The 27749-nt window shown below is 42.0% G+C and overlaps 1 protein-coding gene across 1 annotated transcript in view; it reads left to right on the top strand.

Annotated features, from left to right (window-relative positions):
* The window catches only part of LOC149243439 (uncharacterized), a 166071-nt gene that overhangs the window by 10899 nt on the left and 127423 nt on the right, over positions 1–27749 (top strand). Inside the window, exon 7 of the mRNA XM_089367810.1 lies at positions 10789–10953. Coding sequence (XP_089223936.1) covers positions 10789–10953 — 165 coding nt within the window. The remainder of the gene's footprint in view (positions 1–10788; positions 10954–27749) is intronic.

Here is a 27749-nt window from a genome sequence, read left to right as displayed (position 1 = left end):
CCCTCAACTCCTCCGCAGAGTTCCTCCTCATCCAAATCTAAAGGCACATAGGGTTTCTTTGCCTTATCCATTTTACCCTTTTGCAACCTCCGTCGGGTTCTTTCTCGACGACTGCCTCTTTGGTACAACTATTGGCTTCTTTTGCTTTTCCTTAGCAGCAAAGGGCTTCGGCCTACGTGACCTTGGTGCCGTAGGCACAACGAGCGTAGCTTCCATGCTCGTGATTTCAGGGGTTGCTACGTCAGAGACGACAAATTTAGAACTAGCGACTTCTGCGGGATTTGTTCCGGTCATACTGTCGACAAAGGCTTTGTAGAATGTCTTAGATAAGTTAGATAGCCCTGGACGCTTAAAAATTGCCTCCCAATCCTCTCGATTCATAGACGTGCAGTACTTTGTCTGGTAATAATTTCTATAAAAGCAAAGTGTTCTTCTGCAGGCTAGCATGCCATATTTATAGGCGCTTTTGAATTCAAATCCGACCGTTCCCTCCATTTCTTGATCGTAAATGCATCTTTGGCTGCAGATTTCCAAATATTTGCGCCATAAATGTTGCCTACTCAGATGCTTCAAGTGTGGGGAACTTGGACATTTCGCCACTCAGTGTCCTCGTAAGAAGGGCAAGGAGGAGGTCTTTGACTTGAAGGTTGCTCCAGTGAAAGCTGACAAAGAAGGCGAGGATTGTGCCATGAGTGCTCATGTGCCTCTGGAGAAGAGGTGGGGCGAGATGGAGTTGTAATCGAGAGGACTACATGACAAGGACAAGATCCTTGAGGTGCCCAAACTCTTGGATCACATACGGCTACGGGAGCCCTTAACGACAGTAGCAAAATGATGGGTATCGTTTGGAGCGAGGTGTGATGGAGGGACAATGACAGAGCTAGAGTGCCAAAGTCTGAGGCAGCGCAATGGAAGTTGTGGCAGTGCGAGAGGCAAGAGTAGGTTGCAGCAGCGCAGTAGCAGCAGAGGGTCAACACAAATTAGCAGCAAAGGTAGCTTCAGCATCCAGATTGACCAACATGTTAGTTTTTGGGTGAAGTTTTAGTTGCTTACTTAAGAGCAACTGAGTTGCAGTGCAGCAGTTAGCAGTGGCAGTGCTATGGGTAGCATGAGGCAGCATATTGAGAGGGAGCTGTAGTACAGATGTAGCAGTGATAGTGGTAGTGTCATGGGCAACAGTATAGTAGATGGAGGGCATTAGGCCAAGCATTAGTAGCACAGAGGACCGATGCAGTGGATCAGTGTAGTACCTTTGTTGAGAAGTGTCACTAGAGCACATTCCTCGCTTAGAGGGAGTGTTGATTTTGGATAGCATCGGATGTGCTCTAGCTCCAAAATTTTGTGGAGGGGCTAGAACACATGAGATCTCCAAGACCCAGAAATCGTTTGGAGAAATTCCATCCGGATGAGGAGTTATTAAAATAATTAAAATTTTAATGGGTTCCTAAGACTAAACTTAGGAAAATAAAAATATTAATGGGTATTAATAAGAATATGTGTGAGAAACTTCTAAATCACAAGGATCAAGTCTGTTTTAATCTTAGCCGTTGATTAGGGAGTTAATCGCGACCGTTGATTGATCAACAGGAAAAATATAAGAGGAGGCTTGAGAGTCAGTTGGAGGTACACTTGGGAGATTAGTCACTTCGATTTTTCTGGGGCAAGGTTTGCTGAGAAAATCGAACAAGTGATTTGTTGCAGCAGAGGGGCTGGGATAGTTGAGTTTGAAGGATCTTCTTCGAGACCTCAAAGAGAGGCAGAGAGATGCTAGAGGAGGCAACACAGACCCAGGGAGGCTGACGCTGGGCTAGGAGGGCCCACACATTGCTTGACGTAGTGCCAGTGCAGGGGTAGAGCCACCCTCCTGCAGAAGTCTGAATTCAGCCGGGGAGTAGCAGGATCAACCGAGAAGGGTGACGTCAGAACTCCAAGAGGCAGAGGAGTTAGTGCAGCGCAGACGCAGTGTCCCAGTGTGTTAAAATTGGCAACTAGGGCCAAACTTAATGTGGGTCATCTTATTCATGGCTGATAATATTTTTATTAGATTCCTCTCGTCGAGAGGTGTAGGATTGATCTAAATATCATCCGATTCCGATAAGTATTTATGGAGATATGAATTTATTTTGATTATGGAATTATTATCAAGCCGACCTACAACTCATGTAGGCTCAGAAGCCCAACAGTCGCATCTATTCAAACATCAACAGTTGTGTATAAATACAGGAGGACTTTTCCTCATTTGTACTCACTCATCTCATCACATCTCTCTCTCTCTCCTGCATAGAAAAGAGGCTCTTCTCTACTGCGCAAAAAAGAGTCTCTCTCTCACACATGTGGAAGGAAGCTACTGAACCTGAAGCTGCAACTGTAGATCCAAAATTTGACCAGCGTTGACCATCAAACCTCCTCTTTTGAACTGCACTGTAGGTCCATCTGGACCTCCTCTGAAGGCCGCATTTTTTGGTGGTGGAATCAAGCCGATCCGACGGTCAGTTTGCGAGATATCGTCTGCCCTAGTTTTAATGATGAAGCCACTAATGTTGATGCTGTTGATCTAGGGTTTGCTACTACTGATATAAATCAAATTTATTGTACTATTTCTCTTTGCTGAATTATTGAAGATAAAAGAAGATTTGATCAAAGGGTTTCTCCACACATCGTGGGGTTTGTCCCTGGCTAGCCGCCACATCTTGTGTCTCTTGTCTTGGTTTGTTTTCTGTTGATCGTTTAATGTTTTATCTGCACTTTACTTGTGCACATGTGATTGCTAATCTATGAAAAATAATAAGAAAGAAAAGTAAATTGCTCTAAGCATAGAACATACCATAACTTAACATGGTATCAGAGCTAAGGTGAAGACAAGGCCCGAGCAAGAGCAAGAGCAATCACCGAAGAGAAGATTGGCAAGGCTATCCTAAAAGAACTATGGGGTCCTCAACACTCTTTCTTGCCGAAGACAAGCTCCGTGAGAAAGCTGACTATCATGGATGGAAGATGTCTATCGATCTAACCCTAGAAGATCAAGGAGTGTTGGACCATGTTAGAGGCAATATTGTTGAGCCTCCATCAAATGCATTCGCTGCTCCCAGGAACAAATGGAAAACCGGAGAAGTCAAAACAAAGAAGATCATCTGGGACTCTATCGACAAGCACTTGGTGGCCTGCATCTCCGACCCGAACACCTCCAAGGGAATCTACGATAGACTGGTGAGTTTATTTAAAGTAAATGATGCAAATCAAGTTTTGTTTCTTAGAAATAAGTTGAAGGAAATTAAGAAGGGTAAAGTTGAGAATATGCAAGCATACTTCTTAAGGATCACCGAAATCAGGAACGATCTCCTATCTATTGGGGAGACTATTACTGATAGGGAAATGGCACTCACGACTCTTGGAGGATTACCACCCGAATGGTACGTGTTCAGGACTACTCTTCTGAACAATAATGTAATTCTTGGTTTCGAGGAATTAATGGCCAGATGCATTCAAGAAGAAACAAGGGTAGAAGAGCAAGAAATGCCCATGCCTAAAGGTCCTCCTCTGCCTTTTCTTCTCATGCTAAGAAAAGAAATAATTCGGGGACTAAATCAAAAGGAAAGGCTAGACCTAAGGGTGGAAGAAAAGGACGATGTTACATCTGCGATAAAGCAGGTCACTATGCAAGCGAGTGCCCGGATAGAAAGGACTCACACCGGGACGATGATCAAAATCTCTCTGATGAAGGAATGACAAATTCAATAGCAAAGGTAAGAGGAGAGCTAGGAATCAAGGAAGAGGACAACCATTCAAGAAGGCTAGAAATTCCAGGATGTATTAAATGCACCTAACCTCAAAAGAACCTGGTGTCCATCTCGGCAATGGAAGACAAAGGCTACAAGGTAACCTTCAGCGATGGCAAGGTACATATATAGAAAAATAATGTTAAAGATGCCTTTACTCTTGGGTTTCGTGTTGATTCATTATATCAGGTCGATGGAAGTCCGCTAGGTGTCATGTCTTATGACACATCTCTTCAGTCCAAACTTTGGCATTGGAGGTTTGCCCACCTTCATTATAAAGCTCTACCCGGTGTAAGACAAATGGTGATAGGGATGCTCGAATTCCGAGTGGAGAAAGAAGGTGTATGTCCAGGATGTGCCGAAGGAAAGCTCAAAAGGGGACCATTCCCCTCAAGCCAAAGCAAGACCTCCGATATATTACAGTTGGTTCACTCAGGCATATCTGAGGCTGGCATTAAGAGGGAGACTACTACACCACATACTCCTGAGCAGAATGGTGTGGTGGAAAGGAAGAACCGTACGATTGTGGAAGCTGTCTCTATGGGTAGATGATGTAACAATGCCTAATATGGAGGAACCCATGGATCCTATTTATCCACCTGAGCCTTCCTCTTCTAGGAAGAGGCCTTCATGGCTTAGGGGGATACTTGATGATGCTGAAGGAAATGCTGCACCCCGAGGAACCTTCCGTGAAAGTAAGAAACCTGATAGGTATCAGGGATACCTGACCATCATGAGCACGATCATACAAAATGAGGCTTCATCATTCTCAGATGTTGTCGAGCGTCAAGTATGGAAGGATGCTATGACCAAAGAATATGAGTCTATTATGGAGAATGATGTCTGGGAAGTAGTTCCCAGACCCCAAGACAAGACAATTGTCAATTCTAAATGGCTTTACAAGATAAAGCATGCAGCAGATGGAAGTACAGAAAAGTATAAGGCTTGTTTTGTTGCTCGTGGTTTCTCCCAGGAGGAAGGTATAGACTATGATGTGATATTTGCACTTGTTTCCAGATATACGACCATCCGCTCGATCATAGCCCTTGCGGCTTCACAAGGATGGAACCTACATCAGATGGATCTCAAGACCATGTTCTTGCACTGTTCGATCAAAGAAGAGGTCTACGTGGAGCAACCCAAAGGATTTGAGATTTATGATCGAAAATCTCATGTATGCAGGTTGAAGAAGGCTCTCTATGGGCTAAAGCAAGCACCCCGAGCATGGTATGAGAGGATCGATAGCTACTTGATGAAGCTGGGATTCACTAGGAGTGAAGCCAATCCTAACCTTTACTTTAAGGTTGAAGATGAGAAGCCTCTCATACTGGTGTTGTATGTGGATGACCTCTTTCTAACAGGTGCAGACCCTCTCATTCACAAATGTAAGAGGGAGTTGGCTTCTGTATTTGAAATGAAGGACCAAGGACTTGAAGTGTGGCAAAAGCCAAGGGAAATTTTCCTATCTCAAGGAAAATATGTGGTGAAGATTCTGGAAAGATTTGGTATGGTGGACTGCAAGCCTGTGACTACCTCGAGGAACTTAGCTTTCAGAAGTTATATCGTAGTGATGTCAGACCAGATTTTGGAAATGCCTCTGAGTTTCATAAACTCATTCGCGTTGATGTTCTTGGTGAACCTCCGTCCGAACATATGTTTTGCAGTTAGCATTGTGAGCTCATATTTGGTTGAGCCTCACTAGATTGATGCCAAGAATCTTCTGAGATATCTTCAGGGCAGAACCTCTCATGTATTAAGATACACTGTCGGAGATGTGAGACTACTTGGATACATTGATGCTGATTGGGCAGGCAATGTGGAGGACTGTAAGAGCACTTCCGGGTGCTGTTTCTCCTTGGGATCTGCCTCGATATCCTGGATGAGCAAGAAGCAAAAGTCGGTGGCTTTGAGCACTGCCGAAGCAGAGTATATTGCTGCTAGCATGGCCTCCTGTGAGGTAGTTTGGTTGCAAAAGATCTCCAACGAGTTGTTTGGATTTACATTGGATACTACCGTGATCCTATGTAACAACCAGGGTGGGATTCATTTGTCAGAGAATCTCGTATTTCATGATCGATCCAAGCATATCGATATCAGGTACCATTATATTCGAGATATGGCGCAACGGGGAGCTATTAGGCTCCAACATATCGGTACAGATGAACAAGTCGCCAACATTCTGACAAAGCCCCTAGGGAAAGTAAAATTCCTGACTTTCCGAGAACAACTTGGTGTTGTTCAAAGACTCTCCGATGAGGGTCCTGTATGATGCATTGAGCTCTGGGAGCTCCGGGGGTGCGGGGTACTTCTTGGAGCGACATATGACCACAGGATGATTCACTATCCCCTGGTGGTATACATGTACACCCCATGGCGACTATGTAGCAGGATGATTGGTTCTCCTGTGAGGTCTGGATGATGTGTTCTCCATGACGACTATGTAGTAGGATGATTGGTTCTCCTGTGAGGTCTAGATGATGTGTTCTCCATGACGACTATGTAGCAGGATGATTGGTTCTCCTGTGAGGTCTGGATGATGTGTTCTCCATGACGATTATGTAGTAGGATGATTAGTTCTCCTATGAGGCCTGGATGATGTGTTCTCCATGGCGATTGTGTAGCAGGATGATTAGTTCTCTTGTGAGGACGGGATTGATTAAGTTCTCCTGTCAAGGCATCCTACCCATGCAGTCTGGGACTCATGGGAAGTACCTCTCATCTGATCAATGAGTAGGGAAATGAAGTTAGGGACCATAGTAGTACCGATGGACGCATCGCTGTATCTACTGTACTCCCTATGCTAGGATGACCTTCATTGTTCTGGGATCAATGATACTGGTCTGGGACCAGTGGTAGGAGTTGTACCCACTGACTTCGGGTCGGTTGAGACTGGTCTTGGACTAGTGGTACATACTCTGAGACTGACCTCGTGTCAGTGCAGTACTAGTCTGGGACCAGTGAGAGTGGTACATACTATGACACTGACTTCAAGTCGGTTGAGACTGGTTTGGGACCAGTGGTACACTCTATGAGACTGTGATACTGGTCTGGGACTAGTGGTAGGAGTGGTACCTACTATGACGCTGACTTCGGGTCGGTTGAGACTGGTCTGGGACTAGTGGTACGCACTCTGAGATTGACTTTGAGTCAATGGAGGATGATACTGGTCTGGGACCAGTGGTAGGAGTTGTACTCACTATGACGCTGACTTCGGGTTGGTTGAGACTGGTCTGGGACCAGTGGTATATACTCTAGGATTGACTTTGAGTCAGTATGATACATCCTCGATCATTTCTTCTTCTTCATAATTCAGACAAAAGCAGAGCAGAACATAACAAAAAAGAGCAGAGCAGTACAGGGCAGAACAAGACAAAGCAGAGCAGAACATAACAAAAAAGAGCAGAGCAGTACAGGGCAGAACAAGACAAAGCAGAATAGGCAGAATAGAGCAGAGCAGGGCAAGGGTCAGCCTGTATAGGGCAGTGCATTTTATGGATGAATAGTAGCGACCGACAGACAGATTGCAAATGAAGTTCTCCCTAGTTGAGAGGGAGTGTTAAAATTGGCAACTAGGGCCAAACTTCATGTGGGTCATCTTATTCATGGCTGATAATATTTTTATTAGATTCCTCTCATCGAGAGGTGTAGGATTGATCTAAATATCATCCGATTCCGATAAGTATTTATGGAGATATGAATTTATTTTGATTATGGAATTATTATCAAGCCGACCTACAACTCATGTAGGCTCAAAAGCCCAACAGTCGCATCTATTCAAACATCAACAATTGTGTATAAATACAGGAGGACTTTTCCTCATTTGCACTCACTCATCTCATCACATCTCTCTCTCTCTCCTGCGCAGAAAAGAGGCTCTTCTCTACTGCGCAAAAAAGAGTCTCTCTCTCACACATGTGGAAGGAAGCTGCTGAACCTGAAGCTGCAACTGCAGATCCAAACTTTGACCAGCGTTGACCATCAAACCTCCTCTTCTAAACTGTGTTGTAGGTCCATCTGGACCTCCTCTGAAGGCCACATTTTTTGGTGGTGGAATCAAGCCGATCCGACGGTTGGTTTGCGAGATATCGTCTGCCCTAGTTTTGATGATGAAGCCGCTAATGCTGATGCTGCTGATCTAGGGTTTGCTACTGCTAATATAAATCAGATTTATTGTACTATTTCTCTCTGCTGAATTATTGAAGATAAAAGAAGATTTGATCAAAGGGTTTCCCCACACATTGTGGGGTTTGTCCCTGGCTAGCCGCCACATCTTGTGTCTCTTGTCTTGGCTTGTTTTCTGTTGATCGTTTAATGTTCTATCTACACTTTACTTATGCACATGTGATTGCTAATCTATGAATAATAATAAGAAAGAAAAGTAAATTGCTCTAAGCATAGAACATACCATAACTTAACACAGTGTGCTCCACGAAGCCCCACGCAACTACTGCGAAGGGGTAGCACAGTTGTAGCCGGGAACCGTTTGTCCAGTTGCCGAAACGAAGAGATTTTGCTGGGTGAAGTGAGGTAATCTCATTTAGGTTTCTGCCAGTATATTTTTTATCTCTGTAACTAGATTGTCGAGAGGGCATCCAGAGTTGTATTCAGAACTACTACTTAATAATAGAAAACCCTCAGAGTTGCTGCACCGATTTTCCCGCATTGCGTTCTTCCGGGGATGTTTGTCCAAAAATAACGGTGTCCCTTATGTATTTGTCTCGTTCTATTTTTAGTTCATGATCTGTATGTATGTTAGTCTGCAATAGTGTTTCATCACTGTTTAATACTTAAATAACTTGTTGAATGTAAAAACAAGTAGGAGATGATACCAGTGATTGCAGTAGGATTTCTGATGTGTAGATTCAGAATTTTTTACACTATATCTTCATTCATACAACTATTCATCAAAAGCAACTACAACATCCATGAAATGAACCCAATAATGCTTATACTCAAGATCTTGATTCTGAAGCCTGTAATGAACTTTCACTATCTGTGGTCAACTTCCGTACACTGCGGTCACTGAACGAAATCTTCGGACAACTAAAATTCCATCATTTAGGTCCCGACCACATGGAGGAGGAGTCATGCATGCGATTGGGAAGCTCCCAATCGCTCTCTGGAGCCTACAAGCGAGCGACTGCAGTTTACAATTGAGATTCTGAAACCGTAGATGTCGATTGCATAGAGAATGAACTGTGCATGCGACTAGGATGCTTTGGTCACACGAATGAGCCTAGTAGCGAGCGACTCTAGTCAAGATCTCTTTGTCCTGTGCCTACATCTAAGGCCCAAAACCCTAAAACAAATGTGAGCTTCAAACTCTGCAATTTCATCTTCGAGTGAACTTGTTCCTTCGCGGATGAGTGTCAGACCTGTGCGAGCCAAAAACCAAGATAGAAGAGTGTCTCATAATGATATCAAAATGAGGTAGAGGTCACTTGTATTTATAGCCTTCAAAGGGTGTACTTTGCTTTAAGGGCTGACCTTATCAAATATGCACATGTGGGTTTTTCTTCATAAGTACACTTTCCTTATCCGTTTTGAGTGATCTTTAAGTCGATTTTGGTCCTCTCGAAAAGAGGAATTCAATGCAATCATCATCTCCATCAAATGAGCTGTCCAAGGTGGAATTTGACCGCAGTTGCATATTTTAACATTACAGACCAAAATATCTGAAGTTTTTATGAAGAATTGTGACTGGCCGAAAATCTGAAGCAGATTACAATTTGTATCACCGCCGAAATTTCTCTTAAGTAGGTAATAGAACAGTGAACTGATCTTTGCAGCTTGATTGAAGTTTGAAGAATCTTAACTTTGACATTGACTAGAGAGGAGGGCTGACTTGGAGGAAGTGTTTGGTCTTGGGTTGGATATCTCATTTTGACTTGATTCAATAAGAAGATGATTGTTGGGTTTTCCCCATCTATGGGGTTTTTCCTTGGCTTGAAAGATGATTGTTGGGTTTTCCCTATCTATGGGGTTTTTCCTTGGCTTGAAAGCCTAAATTTTGTGTCTCTTGCTTCTTTGTGATCTTGGAAGAATAATTCATGTAATTGCTTGATGAAGAAAGAACAATAAGTAACTAAAGAAAGAAGACTAACTCTCACAAGTAATTACCACGTATGAAAATCTATTTTGTCTTTGAATTTCTAACATTATGCACATTTGGTAGCTCTTCTTCATACTATTTGTATCCTTGGCGAACATCCTTTCTTGAGCATCCACATCAGTATTTATATGTAACAAAGGCCTAAATCTGGTATGTAGTCATCATAAATGCAATAAACCTTATTGATTGACAAATTCTTTCACATTGCTTGTATCTAATATAGTTATGATTCCCATGTGCAATAACCACATTTCTGAATGATGAAGATCCAAAATGCATCATCCGACACCACATGCATTTCTTGTTGGTTTATGTTGCTTCCACAAACTAAAGAAATCCTTTAGTTCATCTCCTTGATCTCAAATTTCCATGTATCATTATGATAATAATATATCTCATTTGCAATAGTTGAGTAGGATATATTGTTTCGTGGAACTGGTGCTTGAGCAGGTTTGCATGCTCCTAGAGGTAGTGCCCTAGAAATGAAGCTAAAAAAGAAGACAGAAACTAAGATATCTCAAAACCGAAATCAGTTCTATGGGGGTGGACAAGTTTTGACTCAGATTTTGTAGTTCTGTTTTTTAAAGGAGATACCTTAACCTTTTTTTTTGGTCTATGTGTCTTGGATGTTTGCTAAAGTGTGTTGTTTCATGTGATTGGGGCTAGGTTTAAGTCCTAGGGAGTAGATAACCCCTATTTGTGGCTTCTTAGTCAAAGCGATCCTTCTAGAGTGTTGTAAACTAGCTACATCCCATTGCATTACTTCCAGTTTGAGGAGTGGTATGTTTGCCACACAGTGACAATAGGAAGCATCTTGTCAAAAGAACTTACTTTTAAAAATATTTTTCAATTCTTTTTGAAATACTATGCGCGTTTACATTTTCAATGCATACATTGCAGGTAAATCCATTGTGAGGAGCATTTCAAACAAAGTCAGGCCATTGTATTTCGCTGTAAAGAATCCTACTGAGGTCCCAGATATTGTACAGCCTTGTGATTTGACCTTTCAATTTGGGGATGGGCAACGGAAACTTCTTGCTCTTCCTGAAGGCTTCCCAAAGCCAGGTAAAAATATCAATTTAAATTTATTTAGTTTTATTTCAATTGGTTGCTTCCCGTTTCAAAAATTGCCTTTTATTTTCCTAATTGCAGCAAACAAGGGCTTTAGATTCAAGTCAAATTTTTTTAATTCTATTTAATGCTGGATTTGGCTCTTCAAGAAGTAAACTTTTCAGTCATTTCTTATTTAAAAGTTGGTCTATGGTATTTTTAACTTTGTGGAGTTCAGCTTCTTGTTAACTATTTTTAGTTTTGAAATTTCATTGATTCATGTATTGCAACTACCAACTATATGCCATAATGATATCTTTATCCTTTCCCTCCCACTATAACATTCAGAGGTGAAACTATGCAGATGTTACTAAGAAATGAACATTGACCACAATTTCAGTACAAAGTTCCTATTTTGTTTCAATGTTCAGATTGCATTTATAATTTTTATAGAAAAGAGTATGAAGGAGAATTTCGAGGAAAGTACAGTAATTTGTATGCTTCTCATGATTTAAAATAATTTCAAAGGACAAAGACAGCCAAATGAATTGAGAAATAATTTGATGATGATGCAGGCTCGTAGTCAACTTGTTGCTTTTAGTGGATCCATAAAGAGGTTTTGTCAGACAATTTGCAAAACACTAACTTTAGGCAAATCAAGTACTTGAATAGAACATAAAATCATTTGAAGAAAATAATAGAGCCTAAAAGTTGTTATTCTTCATTGATAGCAATGAGTGAAACATCCCCTATTTGTCTCTTCTCAGTTTTTGATTGTAAGGATTTTGCGCTAGAGTCGGTATCTCATGTCGAGCTTTTGGCATTTTTTGTATTTGTTAAAATTGGCAACTAGGGCCAAACTCCATGTGGGTCATCTTATTTATGGCAGCTGATATTTTTCTTGGATCCCTCTCATTGAGAGGTGTAGGATTAATCATCTAAAGATCATCCGATTCCAATAAGTATTCATGGAGTTATGAATTTATTTATGTTATAAGACAATTCGTCAAGGTCGGCCAGCCACCAAATAAACCCCACATGTGCTCAATGTTTTAGTATAAAAGGAGATGACTTGAGAGTCATTTCATAGACACACTTCTATCTTGATTTCTCTTCACTTGTCTTGGGTTTTAGTGGAAGAGAAACTAGGAGTGGAAGCCCTAGACATTGGAGGAAAGAAGTCTAAGGGTAGCCCTAAACGCTGTCTAAAGGGAGCCCTAAATGCTGTCCAAAAGGCAACCCTAAACGCAGTCTAAGGGCAGCCCTAAACGCTGTCTAATGGCAGCCCTAAATGCAGTCTAAAAGGAGCCATAACGCTAACCTACGGTGTCCTAGATGCAGGCCTAATACGGCTGAAAAGGTGGGCAGTAGGTAACCCTCAAAATAGGGGCAGCGTGAGAGTTTCTGGCCTCTATCTATATGGAACAACCTACTGGCTTTATACAAATAGACTCCAGCTTTGTATGTTGGCTTAAAAAATCCGTTTATGGTCTCAAGCAAGCCCCTCGGGCTTGGTATGCCAAAATGGATAGCTTTCTTTTAGAAACTAACTTTTCTAGGTGTCATTCTGACAATATTGTCTACACCAAGAAAGTGGGTAAGTCTCTTATCATTCTTGTTCTTTATGTTGACGATCTTATCCTTACTGGTAGTGATCCCAGCCTTATAAACCATGTGAAGTCTAGTCTTAAAAAAAAGTTTGAAATGACAGACTTAGGACACTTGCATTATTTTCTTGGTCTTCAAGTCTTGCAATCCAAGGAAGGTATTTCCCTTTCCTAGTCCAAGTATGCCTATGATCTTCTATGCCATTTTCACACGGAAGACTGTAAGCCATCCCCTTCTCCCTTTCAATCTGGAGCCAAACTTTCAGTCACTTGTACTTAACCTTGAAGTTGACGCTACCTTATACCGTCAAGTTGTAGAAAAACTTTTGTATCTGACCCATACTCGTCCTGGCCTTTCCTTTGCTGTTGGCCTTATTGCTCGGTTTATGCAAAACCCACATGAAAGTCATTGGAAAGTAGCTAAAAGAATACTTCGTTATGTTCGAGGTACAGTTCAGTTTGGGATTCATCATTACAGTGCAGAAGCATCTCCTCTATTGGTTGGTTTCACTGATTCCGATTGCACTAGTGACCCTAATGATCGGAAGTCTATTGCAGGTTATGTGTTCACTCTTGGTTTAGGACCTATTACATGGGCTTGCAAGAAACAAAGTGCCATTTCTCTTTCTTCGGCAGAAGGAGAGTATCGTGGCGTCGTAGAAGTTAGTATGGAAGCCCTGTGGCTTCGTCAGATCTTGTCAGAGTTTGGTTTTCAGCAGCAGCATCCGACTACACTTTGGTGTGATAATCAAAGTGCCATTCAACTATGCAAAGGTCCAGTCGTACATCAACGCAGCAAACACATTGAATTGCACATGCACTTCATCAGAAAGCTCATTCATGACCATGTTCTTGAAGTGCAATATTGTTCAACAGATGATCAAGTTGCAGACATCTTTACAAAGGCTCTCACAGAGGCGAAGTTTACTAAACTTCGATTTATGGTTGGAGTTTAGGAAGTTGTCACTAGGGGGGATAGGCTCTAATGCCTCCTTCCTTCTCCTATTGTGTCATATTTGTACATCCTTCAATCCTATCCCAAGTTGTTCTTAAGGGGGGATGTTAGTATATTCCGACACACAGGAAATAGTTAAGTATAAATTTTTCTAGTGTAGAGTTAGGTAAAGTGTGTTTCTTTACTATGTACTTTGGTAACTTACAATCTGATGGTCATGATATGTAGTGATCTGACGGTTCATTCTCTGCTCGGTATTACCGACACTTGATTCGTGGCTTAACACCCGATTGGTCCATGATCTCTATTTAAAGAGCATGGAGGGTCATTTGTAGTGTAACCATTCATGAGAGAAGCTTATGTAAATTTTTATTCTTTTATTAATAAATTGCCTGAAGTGGCCGCGTTGGCTCAAGCCGTGGATTGTTTCCCTCTTTGAGGGTTTTAACCATGTCAAGAATACTGGTGTATTGATCTCTGATATGTTTGTGAGCGGTGTCCTTTGGTGTTCTGTCTGAGGAACTTACCCTGTAAATTCCTACACATCTCTATCAATGTTAATTTCCTCCCATGATTCACCGCACACCATATTAGTTAAATCCTGTCTCACCTTCACTAGCCGCCTAAAGGTGAGGTAATAACTGGCAAATCTTGTTTTTGCAAGTTTAAGCAACTGCAACTTGGAGTAAGTGCCATAGAAGTAGTTCACCCTTGTATGCTTTGTGATGAATTTAATGAGTTGCTTCCCTCTCCTGTAAATCTCATTAATCCACCCACATTCTTTATGCTTCACAATTTCATGCATCAAGAGGTTCAATGTGTGAACCAGGCACGCAGACCAAAAGATGTGGGGATGAGTACGCTCAATAACTTTTCATGCTGCCTTACAATTTGCTGCATTATCTGTGATCACTTGAAACACATTATTCAGACCAACATCTCTGGTTGATTGCAATAGGAGATTTGCAATGTTTTGGGAAGATGCATTAATGGAGGAGTCATGACATGTAATAAATACTGCACCAATAGCAGAAACACCAAGAACATTTATCAAATGTTGGTTTTTAATATTTGTCCACCCATCTCATACAATGGATAGCCCACAATCTACCCACTCATTTGTAAAACGTGTCAAAGCTCTTTAAACCTTTGCTTTTTCTCTTTCTAATAACACTGTGTTAGCTTTCTCATAGTTGGGGGACTTGTATTCTTTAGGGGCTTCATTGATGGCCTTTACCATTTCATGACAATAGGGAGAGCGAAGCACATTGAATGGTACATTGCAAGCACAAAGAAATCGGACTATCTTTCCATCCACATCATCCCTCCCAGCAACATTCAGGAAATCCCCTATTGTTCTTTTACCTCTAGAGCTTGCAGAAGTACCATGAGGAGATGAGCTACCAAATCTAGAGGTTGCACTTGATTCAGAATGAGTTTTTTGTTTCTTGCTTTTTTGTTGTGCAACCTCCTCTATTTGGATGTATTTTTTTCTTTGTTCAGTTGAAATGTTTGGGCAAATTTGTATCCCTTTGAGACTTTCTGACACTTTGGAGACCTTTCTTCCACTGCTGCATCACCTCTGCATCCCTCTGCATGGCTCAGCGTGGCTTTGAGTGACTCTGTGTCCCTCGGCGTTAGCCTGCGTGAGGGCTACGTCTCTCCTCTGGACTGTGTCTCTCTCTGCACTGTCCCTGCGTCACCTCCTCCTCAGTCACTGACTATTGTTGATGCCCTCATCTTCCTCCACCCTATAACTCTCCCTCTGAAATCGATCTCCTTCTCTTGAGAATCTATTTTCCTTGAGATACCGAGTATCTGCCAGTGTGTCTCCAAATGATCCTCAAGTCTTCTCTTATACTTTTTCTGTTGATGAATCAATGGCTAAGATTAAAACATACTTGATCCTCATCTCTTAGAAGCTTCTCACCCTTATCTTTATTAATATCCATTAATATTTTTATTTTCCTAAGTTTAGACTTAGGAACCAATTAAAAATAATAATTATTTTAATAACTCCTCATCCGGGTAGAATTTCTCAAAATGATTTATGGGTCTTGGAGATTTGATGTGCCTTAGCCTTTCCTCCAAATTTCGAGGCTAGAGCACATCCGATGCTACCAAAAATCAACACTCCCTCTTAGCGAGGAATGTGCTCTAGCAATGCTTCACCATAGAAACATCACACTGATCTTTTGCATCGGTACCTGTGCTGATGCTAGGCCTATTGCCTCACATCCCCTGCACTACTGCTTCCTGTCAACATGCTGCATCATGCTGCCCATAGCACTATCACTGCTAATTGCTGCACTACAACTCAGACACTTATCCATTTCTGCTACTGAAATGGATTCTTCACCATCCCCATCTTCTCCCTGAAATAAACAAACTTTGTTCTTCCTAGAGCCTTGGTGAGGATGTCTGCCACCTGTTCTCTTGTAGGAGTGTACCTCAAATTGTACTGCTCCTCATTGGACACAGTTTCTGACAAAGTGACTTGATATCAATGTGCTTCGACCGATCATGAAATACTGGATTCTCAGAGAGCTTGATGCAACTCTGATTATCACATAGAATCCTGGTCGCTTCCATCCTTTTCCGTAATAGATTCACAAGCAATTTCCTAAGCCATATGGCTTCACACGAAGCCGTGCTGGCTGCCATATATTCTGCTTTAGTTGAGCTTAGAGCCATGGATTTCTGTTTCCTACTACACCAGGAGGTCATTCTTGATCCAATGTTGAAATAATACCCAGTTGTACTTTTTTGATCTACTAAACTTCCAGCCCAATCTGCGTCAGTGAACCCACTCAACTTGATGTCATTGCCTTGGGTGTACAATATTCCATTCTCGACTGTTCCTTGTATATACCTTAGAACATGTTTGGCTGCTGCCTAGTGCACCCTCTTGGGTTCCACTATGAACTGAGTGAGAGTGTTGACAGTGTAACAAATGTCTGGCCTGGTATTGACCAGATACATCAGGGACCCTATAAGCTGCCTGTACAAGGTGGGATCAACGTTTTTATCTTTTGATGCATCAGCCTTCTTCCAGTTGGTGATCATTGGAGTAGCCATAGGTCTACAACCCTGCATCCTGAATCTATTCAAGATCTCTGTAGCATATCTCCCTTGTGCAAGGAAGATCTCACCCTTCTGCTGCCAAACTTCCAACCCCAGGAAATAATGTATCTGCCTCAAATCCTTCATGTCGAATTCTGTGACTAGGTTCTTCTTGCAGTCTTCGATGAGCTTGGATGATCCTATTAGGAAAAGATCATCCACATGTAACACTAGGATTAGAGGCTCATTCTCTACAACAAGATAGTAGAGATTAGGGTCTGTGTCACTCTTGACGAACCCCATCTTCTGCAAGTAGGCATCAATTAGACTGTTCCATGCTCTAGGTGTCTGTTTAAGCCCGTACAAGGCTTTATTTAATCTGCATACATGAGATTTCTTCTCATGTGTCTCAAACCCTCTGGCTATTCAATGTATACTTCCTCTTCTATTACCTCGTTCAAGAATGCCATCTTGACATCCATCTGGTGAATCTCACACCCCATCTCTGTTGCAAGAGATATCACGGTTCTAATAGAAGTATACCTGGCTGTTAGCTACCTATACCAATAGGTTTCATTTTTCATGATTGGCTTGGGAAGTGCCAATATGATCTACTTTGGCAAGGCAAAGATCTCATATTCTGATAGAAGAGCACACAGGTGCATTTGGTTGATGCAGTCATACTTCTCAATGGGTGATCCAACAGCCTAAGCTGGGTCAGGCCATGTTTCAATTTTTGTTGTAGATTAGAGAAAGAAGTCTGTCCAAACAGTTTAATCTTGGCAGACAAAGTAGTTAGGTAGAGAAGAAAGGCTCCCAACAGCTTAATCTGGGACCTTGGAAGAAATAAGGGTAGAAGTAGATAGACCATCAAAAGCAAAAAAGCCAAAGAAAAGAAAAGGCAAGTAAGGGTCTGCAAGTCTAAGTGCACCCTCCAAGAAGAAACAAAAAATGCTAGGCAAGTAGATGGGTAGGCAGATGGGGTTGCAGAAATATTATTCCGGTCAAATGAGTGTTTGGTAGCATAGCTCCGAAGGAATATCAATGGATTGAAAAGGTCCTCTTCTCCATCAGGTTGCAGCAAAGCAAAGAAGCATGTCTAACTCCCCAATTTCCCCTTTCACTCTCATTACTAACATCCCTTCATCTATTGAGATTGATGAAAAGATCTGAGGTTTCATGGTGGTTCTTATTCCTTTAAAAGCCACATTTCTTGTCTAAAATTCTTTTCATTTTGATCTACTCTCTAAACTAAGTTGTTTTCACATAAACTTAGTGATTTCATCCATCTTTCACCCCTGTCATCCATATTAACCCCTAACTTCTATTATCTAAGTCCCTCATGTTTCCCTTCCCCCTACTATTATAACACCATGGTGTATAAATCCCAAGCATTGTATAAATATCCCTCCTCTTTAGCACTATAGCTAAATAAGTTGTCTAGGGAGACTCTGGTCCAACAGGGACTAGGATCAACCTTGTAATGGGATTACTTCAACCCCTGGTTGGAGTGATAACCTTTCCCCTAAGCCCTCATTTTCCCTCTGCTCAAAAATGCCATAGAAAACCCCTTCCCCCTGCTGAACCCACTCCTAACCTCTTTTCCTTATAAAAACCCTTGAAAAACTCAAAAAATCCCGAAAATACAATCGAAAAACCCTCAATCCTAAAGTTTTCCGCCAAAAATATTTAATTGAATATTTAAATAAACCAGCGGGCCCCCCCCAACCTGCACGATCCGTCGGAGGACCCGCCAGCCGTCCGATCTCTGCCGCCCAGATCTAACGGTGGGCGGTCATTTTCGCTCCCCGACCTGCCGACCTTTAGCGTCCGGGGAAAGCGGTTTTCCACCCCGTACAGGGACGCGTGGCAGGCGGTGGGGTTGTTCGGAGCCCCCCTCCCCGATACCGCCTTTGCCCAAAGGTGGTGCGGGGAACCCGCTTACCACCATCCCGTTACGGCCTCCCCTTGCGTCATCCTGACGTAGCGCCCTTCCCCGCCCCTGCGTCGTGTGGCCCTCCACGTAAGCCTGCCACCTTATCCATCCGCCACCATGTCCTGCCACCCTGGCTTACACCTCAGCTGCCACGTCATCCTTCGTACCCGGGCCCGCCATGACGTCATGCTGACGTCATCGGCGGAAAGGTGCCAATTACCCTATTTTTCCGAATTTTATCGTTAAAGTCATGTTTTGAGGCATTTTCAATGTCATTTTCGCGTGAAGAAGGAGATAGCCGTTGCAGCTGCCAAAGTGACTCCAGACCTCTAAATTCAAATTGCAACCGCTCAGATTCATCACTTCAACCTTCAGAGTTCGGCCCGCAAGCTGTCTAAGCGTTCTGTCCAGGTACCTTTCAGACCGCCTTATTCAGTGGGAGAAGGGACCTCGGCCACAAGGACTGCACCACAGGCACCCTCTACATCAGCACCGGTGACAGACAAAGGCAAAGGCATAATGGGTGCAGAAGAACAAACAATGAAAGAAAAGTCTGCCCCTTCAGGTGAGCAGCAGCAAGAGCAGCAACAAGAACAACAGCAAGGGCAAACTGTCCTTCCACAAACTGAGCTACCAACAGCTCCAGCACTGCAAATTCCACCCCCATAAACTGAGCCAGTAACTGCTCCAATTTTACAGACCCCAGCACATGAGGAAAGGGGGACAAAAAGAGATAGAGAAGAGTCCACTCCTCTCAGTGGATCCTCCCACCAGCCAGAAGCCAAAAGGCAAAGAGCAGACTCCCCAGAGGTAGAAGACATTACTGAAGATGTCTTGGACAGTGCAAGAAAAGACAGGGAGGGCAGTCAGCATACAGGTACAAGTTCCTTTCAGCAGGAGCAAACTTTACAGCTCGGTTTGGAGGTGTCCTCTTCTTCTCAACAAAGCAAGAAGCCCAAGAGCACCAAGGCTTCTTTCAAGCAAATAAAGGCTCAAAATGAGCTGCTGAGGGCTGAGGTCTACAAGCACTTCATAGATGCAACACCAGCCCAGCAAGAAAGGCTAATGTCGGTATATGACATTCAGCAGGAAAAATTGCTCCTCAGCCACTTTAAGCCCAAAGAGCCGCAGCCTAAGACAGCTGCAGATTTTGTAAAGACAAGGGTGGAGGTCCTAGCCAGAGATATACATCCCATGGACCAGATTGAACTCCATAAGCAAGCTGGGGAGATGGTCTATGCAACCTTGGTAGAGAAGGCCACCATGGCCCATGAGCTAAAAGAGTCCCTAAAAAACACCAACACCCAGTTGGATTTTGAGAGAATGTCCTCTCAGGCCAAAGACAATAGAATAAAGTCTCTTGAGGAGATCATCATTGATCTAGGACATGATCCTAGTGATCCAACGGGTGTGAAGGCCCTCATGAAGAAGAAAGATGATGACCTCAATGCATTGAAGAAAAGGTTGAAGCTGCAGCCCACAGAGCATCCTCAAACAACAGAACTTCAAAAGCAAAAACAGGCTGAGGACCAACTTGACCTCCTAATGCAGCAAGACCAGAGGATCAGGGAATTGGAGAAAGAGCTGGAAGGAGCATTACAAGATAAACAGGCAGAATCCACTGCCCAAGCTCCTCCAACTACTTCAACAACAACAACAACTTCAGGGGCAGCAGTGGCCCCCACAACAGAAGCAGCAGGAACAACAACAGCTCCAGATACCAGCACGAGTGTAGAAGACTTGACCAAGGCCATAAAACAAATGGAGCTGCAGGCTGATGAAATAAAACAGGCCAAGGCCAAACTAGCAGAATTAGATGCCAAATATGACAAGTCAAAAATGACTGTAGCAGAACAGGGCAGAGAAATAAAGGCCCAAAAAGAAAAGATAAAGGCCTTAGAGAAAGTGCTGAATCTGGAGACTGCTATGGCCGACATAAAGAGGATCCTATGGGCCAAAATTGGCCAATCCATCAAACAGCAATGGAGGTCAATAAAAATAATGCATGAGCAGATGGATTTAATGGGCCAAGCTCAAGCAGAAATTCAGAAGGCCAAGACAGTGCTAGGGAACAGAGCAGAGCAGGCAAACAGAATGATAGACTTCCTGAACAGGCAAGAAAGGGAGGAATTGGCAGCTATAGGCATTCCCAACAGAACAGAGGCTGTCCTCTCTGCCAAGAAGGTACTAACTCTCAGGAACTATATACAAACAGTGGAAAGGAAGTACTATGAGATACAAGCAGATGTGGAGGAATACAAAGTTAAAATGGGAGTGCTGCAAGCAAAAGGCCTGCCCAGCTTACTAAGTGGTGCAGGAAAACTGATCTCTCCAGATCAAATGGCCAACAGAATGGCAACCACTATTGAAAATCAGATTATTGCATCTGGCCGTTCATCTGAACAAGCAGGGCCTCCCACAGGGCAGAGCTTATATGACAAACTTGAAGGCCTGTTCTTCATTGAGAATGAAGTGAATCACCTGTTTAAAACCCCTCCCAATCTTTATAGACATACAGAGGCCGAGGAAACATTGATAAAGATGCGCAGACATCAAATGCCTAAGGAGGATTGGTGGCAATTTATGCTTCAGATTTTGCCACGGTAGCTTTAGTCATTCGGCCACTGCCAGCTCCAGGTCACTACAAGACAACAGCATGATAAAGTCAGCATTAAAAGCAGCTGAAATGTGACTCAGCACATAGACAACAACAGCTGGCCCAAAAGGTGAAAGAAATGCGCAAATTTTGACAGCGTACCCTCAGCCGACTCCAACTGCCAGCAAGTCAACAAGCTCTGACCATTTTTGACAGCTAAGGGAACAAAAGTTATTACAGCATTAACTTTCTCAGCTGCTACACTCCAGCGGTTGGCATGCTATTAATGAAGCATTCACTCTCCATTCAGATATTTTCTTATGTAAACTTTGTATATATACTCCCCTTAGTAACGCATAAGGGGTTGGTAATTTTCACTCCAAGGCGAATGTATTGTATACTTTCAGAATTATCTAATACAGAGGGCTGGATCAGCTCAGTGATTTCCTGAAATATTTGATGTCTGGATGATGCTACATGTGTTGATGCAGAATTCCTGCGCTGTCTGATGAAATAACAAGTTTTCCTCAAATCTCTGTTTATTGTGTTTATTGTTTCCTTATGTTTATCAAACCATACTCATATTGTATTAAGCTAGCAGTGAAGAAAAAGACTAGTACAGGATTTGTTTTATTACACCTTGTACTCAATTTTTACTGCTGTAAATGTTTGTCTACAGGATTACTATGGACATGAATTCTTAATTGCTCATGTGTCTATTAATTCTATGTGTAATGAATGTTACCTAGGAATTCTTCATTGCTTCTAGGATAATATTCTCACTGTCTCTCTTTAACAGTTTATTGTAAGATTCTTAATTGCCTTGCATAAACTGGATACAACCCACTCGATCACTTCTATGAACGTTGTTCCTCAGACACTAAACTGGCTCTGCAACATCACTATAGTATCACACAGCACCTCAAAACAACTAAAGGACCACTGACTCCATAGCCCAATGGACTAGAACACTTTGGAGAATGCATAAGCCCCTTGACTGAAATTATCATCCAACCAAAACCTTAAAATAAACCTGAACTTATAGCTAGCCTAAAATCAGTACAAAACAGAGACAAATTATAAAGAGAGAGCCCTCTCTGATTACAGTTTGGCTAGAAACTGTAATCCAAAGATTGGTTAGTGGTTACCCCGGCCGTATTCCCTTGGGAGTCAAAGGGAACAACCTGGGTGTTAACATAATTGGCGACTCCACTTGGGACCTCTTTAGGATTTTCTAATTACTATATATCTCCCAAAGCTACAGATCAGGCCTTAAGATCAGTCAGGAAGCCCTCAAAACTGTTTTTGTGCTACATTAACAGCTTTAGGGAAGAGCTGCTACAGTCAATCTTCTCAGCTTTGAAATATATATAGCCATTCCAAAATCTTTATCCAGCCCTTGCAGATATAAAAACTTCCTATAAAACCCTAAAAACAGTTAGAAGCTGGCTCCCAAGAAAAATCTACGGCATACTAGGGCAAATCCTAACCCTAATCCACCCATCATTGTTGATAATCCAAATACTATCCCTAGAAACATTAGGAGGCAGCAAAGGCAGGAGCAGCCTGCTGATTTAACCTCAGATTCAGATCATCCTAGTCTCATCTCTACTCCATGCAAGGTCCTTTTCCGGTCTACCCCTAGTTCCCCTAGTTCACCATCCACATCTCAAAGTCCTCCTCTCGCATCTTCATCCACTGCACATATCCCCTTGACCAACACTCTAGGTTCACCATTACCTATTACCCTTGTGGTACCCACTGTTCCTATTATCCCAGCTGTCCCTGTTAACCCTATAAACCCTCCAAACATGGCTAACAGATATGCACCCTTGCAAATACCAGCTAACGATGCAGCGCTACCCCAAGACTACCAAACCAAAATTTCATATTTTGACTCCACTGGCCCTTTGACAGCTGTTCAGCATGCCAAAAGGATGCAAGACCATTTTGAGACCTATGAAATAGATGATGACAGTGTGAGAATGAGGATGTTTGTTCAAAGCCTAACTGGGGATGTAAGAACTTGGTTTAGATCCCTGAATGCAAATTCCATTACAACTCCTGATGAGCTGTATCAAGCCTTTACTAACAGATGGGAGAAAAAGAAAGATCCTCTGCACATACTTGGGGAATATGACACTATCAAAAGAGGTCCCCAAGAGACTGTTTTGGAGTATTGTGCAAGATTCAACAATGTATATAACGCAATCCCACAAAACTTAAGACCCCCTCCTGATTTAGCTTTGTACAAATTCCCTGATGGTTTTGACCCTGACATGGCCTATCCGTTAAAGGAAAGAGACCCTCAAACCCTTGCAGAGGCCCAAAAGGTTGCTGTCACAGTGGAAGCTAACCTGATTGCCAAAAGAAACAGAGCAAGGTTGGAAAAGAGAAATATCTTCAAAGAAGAACCCTCAGCTTTTGATCAAAAGCTAGATGCAATACTCAATGGTATGAAGAGATTGGGTGAAAGAGTGGAATCAGTTGAGAGAAAAGCATCATGGGAAGCACCACAAAACAACCCTCCTAGGAATCCAAATTTTAGGAGAACTCAAAACCCAGGCACTGGCAAGGCCAGTGCTGACCAAGACATAAGACCCCCTTTCCAAGAAAACTATGCTGAAACTTCCACAGCAACTGAACCCAATGAAGATTCTCAGATTAATTTAATGGGTCTAGATGGTGAAAGTCAAGTTTTCTTAACACAAGAAGATCATGAGGATGATGAAATCAAACTGTTCCAAACTAAATCAGGTGAATCCTTTGACTTTAAACAAGGCTATGACACTGCTGTTTATGAGGTCCATAAACAATACAAGCTAAGGAGCAGAACCGTGAATGTAAACCAGCCTGAAAAAATAAAGGATAATCAGCAGCCTAAAAGAGCCATAGTCACAGAGCCTAATGACAAAACAAATTCCCCTGCAGAAGAAGTAATTATTGAAGAGATCACTGAACCGTTGCCCTTAAAATAGCAACCTTTGGCTACGTCATCCTCTCACCCCAATTTAAATGTTACTCCTCAAGAGATGAGTAAAAAAGACAAGCCTCAAAATCAGGACAAGAATCAAGAAGAAGGGTTAGTGAACAAGGAAAGAAATGTTATCCACAGCCAAAAGACCCAATTCGAAAAACCCTTTGACCTAGAAACCGAAATTAGTAAATTGAAGATAGCAATTCCTCTCTCGGAATTGGCCAAACACAGCATCTACAAACAACAGATCAGGAAGTCCCTTCAACTCACTAACAACAAAGATGATGTTAATGTGTTGGATGATACCCCAGAATTACTTTTCGGCCCAGAGGTGGATGGAAAGACAGCAGGTGTAGGCATTTTACCTTTCTATGTCAGCCTGCATGTTCATGACAAGATATTACACAATGCAATGTTTGACTCGGGTGCCTCTCACAACCTGATGCCCAAAGCAGTCATGGAAAGACTAAACCTGGATATTACCAGACCATACAAGGACCTGTTCTCCTTTGATTCCAGCCAAGTCAAGTGCTTAGGCCTAATAAAAGATCTATGTGTGTCTCTTGTTCAATACCCAAACAAAACAATTCTAATGGATGTTGTAGTTGCTGATATCCCACCCAAGTATGGGATGCTGTTATCAAGGTCATGGGGGGCTAAACTTCAAGGTTCCCTGCAGTTAGATATGTCATATGCCACCATCACTGTTTTTGGGCAACCAAAGAGATTATACAGAGAAACATTAATGAAATACATGGTCAGCAGTGAATAAAAGCCTCAAAACTTTCCAATATATGCTGTCCATTCAGACATAGACTCATACATTCTCTTCAATGATAGTGCAACTCTCTCAGACAATGAGGTTGAACTCAAGACACTCAGACAAGAAGAAGACACCAATGAGCAAACTGCTACCCAAGAAACAGAGATTAAGCAAACATCAAACACAGCTGCTGCTCAAGAAAGTGAACAAGTTCCATCAAGTGAGGAGACTGCCCTAGAAAACAAACCAGATGGCAAACCACAGCTTCAACTTACAATTCCAACACACAAGGAGGTCATCAAACTCTCCCCAGAACAAGAGATCCTATGGTTCCTTGAATTTGATGGATCAGTCAACAAGTTAGGGGCAGGAGCTGGAGTCTGGATACATAATAAACAAAACAGTCATGCAGAAGGTAGAGCTTATAGACTGAATTTCAGGTGCACTAACAATATGGCTGAATATGAAGCTCTCTTACTAGGCCTAAAGCTAATAAAATCCCTACAAGCCATAAGAGTTTCAATCCTAGGAGATTCAGACCTAGTTATCCAACAAGTAAAGGGTAATTTTGTCACCAATGACAAAAGACTGAGGTCTTATAGGTCTGCTGCTGCTGAATTACTAAATTCATTCACTGAATTTCAGATTACCAAAATTCCTAGGACTCAGAACCTTCATGCTCATAGCTTGGCCACATTTGCAAGTACCTGTAAGCTCCCTTTTGAGCCCCACCACTGTTTTACAGCTGAGATAAAGCACAGACCGTCTGTCCCAAACAATGTTAAAGATTGGCAAGTGTTTGATGATGACATGCAAATAAACAATTTCTTGACTTTGCAGCAAGAATTTTCAGGACTACATATTGACACTGAAAGAGCAAGTCAATCACAAATACCTGAAAGAGCAAGTCAATCACAAATACAGGATGAACAGAATAACAAAGCAATATCACCTAAAACAGCTAACCAAATGCTACATCCTACAATTTTTAACAAAGACAACATACTGGAAATCCAACAAATTAGTTGTGAGGAGACAGCTGATGATGAAGCTGAAGTGATACAGTTAAAAGACAATTTTCTTCCAACTGGTTTAGCTCCATTAGAAGACATTTTTGATTCCAATGATGTTCCCAGCAAACCAAAAATGCAGCCCCTCAACACTGCCATAGAAGAGTGCAACATTGGGACTGCTAAACAACCCAAAATCATAAAGCTCTCTGCTGCTTTACCCCCTGATCAAAAGCCTAAATACATTGACCTTTTTAAGGAGTTCCAGGATGTCTTTGCATGGAGTTATGAGGACTTAAAATCGTATGACACCTCTGTAATTCAACACACCATCCCTCTCAAACCAGATCAAAAACCCTTTAAACAAAAACTTAGGAGAATTAATCCTATGCTTCTCCCAGCAATGGAACAAGAGGTACAGAAAATGTTCAAGGCAGGCATCATAGCACCTATCAGATTCTCTGAGTGGATCTCAAACTTAGTCCCTACAAGAAAGAAAACTGGCGAAATAAGACTGTGTGTGGATCTAAGAAATCTGAATCAAGTATCCCTCAAAGATAATTATCCATTACCCAAGATGGACCACATTCTCCAAAGAGTGGTAGGGGCCTCAAGGATCTCATTACTTGATGGATTCTCGGGTTTTAACCAAATCTTAGTACACCCTGATGACCAAGACAAAACAGCATTCACAACCCCATGGGGAACTTTCAAATATGTGAAAATGCCTTTTGGATTGAAAAATGCAGGGGCAACTTTTCAAAGAGCAATGGATATTGCTTTTGCTAAGGAGATTCATGACTTTTTAGTCATTTACTTAGATGACCTCACACCTTTTTCGAAATCTGACCAAGAACATTTAAAACACTTAAGGCAGATTTTCTCGACATGTAGGAAATATGGAATTTCTTTGAATCCCAAGAAATCTCTATTTGGTTTGGAAGAGGGTAAGCTGTTAGGTCACATCATCTCTAAAGATGGCATTAGGATTGACCCAGACAGAATCCAGGCCATCTTACAAATGCCTCATCCAAGAAATATCAAAGAATTGCAAGCATTCTTGGGAAAGATCAACTTTTTGAGAAGGTTTATCCCAAACTTAGCAGAACTAATCAGATTACTGAATAACATGCTAAAGAAAGATTCAAAAGTGAAATGGACAGTTGAAGCAAATCAAGCCTTTGAAGGTATAAAACTGGCCCTTACCCAAACCCCAGTCTTGACCAATCCTCAATTTGACAGAGAATTTATCATTTTCTCTTTTGCATCCCAGCATACTATTGCTGCTGTTTTGTTACAGAAAGATGACCAAGGAAATGAGAAACCAATTGCTTTCTTTAGCAGAGCTCTTAGAGATGCACCTCTGAAATATCAAATCATGGAGAAGCAGGCTTATGCTTTGGTCAAGGCCATTAAAGACTTTAGGATTTACATCCTTTATTCCCATGTTATTGCTTATGTGCCAAGTCCCATTGTTAAAGACATACTCACTCAAGAAAACTTGGAGGGCAGAAGAGGAAAGTGGATTGCCAACATTTTGGAATTTGATATTGAAATAAAACCTACAAAACTGATAAAAGGGCAGGGCTTGGCCAAATTAATGTCTGAAACAAATTTCCAAGCCTTGGACATCAACCAATTGGACAGTGAACCGGAGCTGGCGACTCCAAAGATCAATGTAGCCTTTGAACAATCCCCTTGGTATTCTGATATCTGTTATGTGTTACAAAACCTGTGTGCTCCCCCAGGGCTGTCCAGAACTAAATGTAGGTTCTTAAAAATGAAAACTTCTAAATTCTGTGTTATGGATGGAAATTTATTTTGGAAAAACCATGAAGGGATATTGCTAAACTGCCTAATTGAGAATGAAACTGACAATATCATAAAAGAATTTCATGCAGGTG

This window comes from Pinus tabuliformis, chromosome 8 (assembly GCF_031772625.1).
Source record: "Pinus tabuliformis cultivar Carrire ecotype Pingquan chromosome 8, CPIR1, whole genome shotgun sequence".
NCBI classification, from domain to species: domain Eukaryota; kingdom Viridiplantae; phylum Streptophyta; class Pinopsida; order Pinales; family Pinaceae; genus Pinus; species Pinus tabuliformis.
The sequence above is the reverse complement of the archived record's forward strand: the minus strand, read 5'-3'. Positions and strand labels throughout refer to the sequence as shown.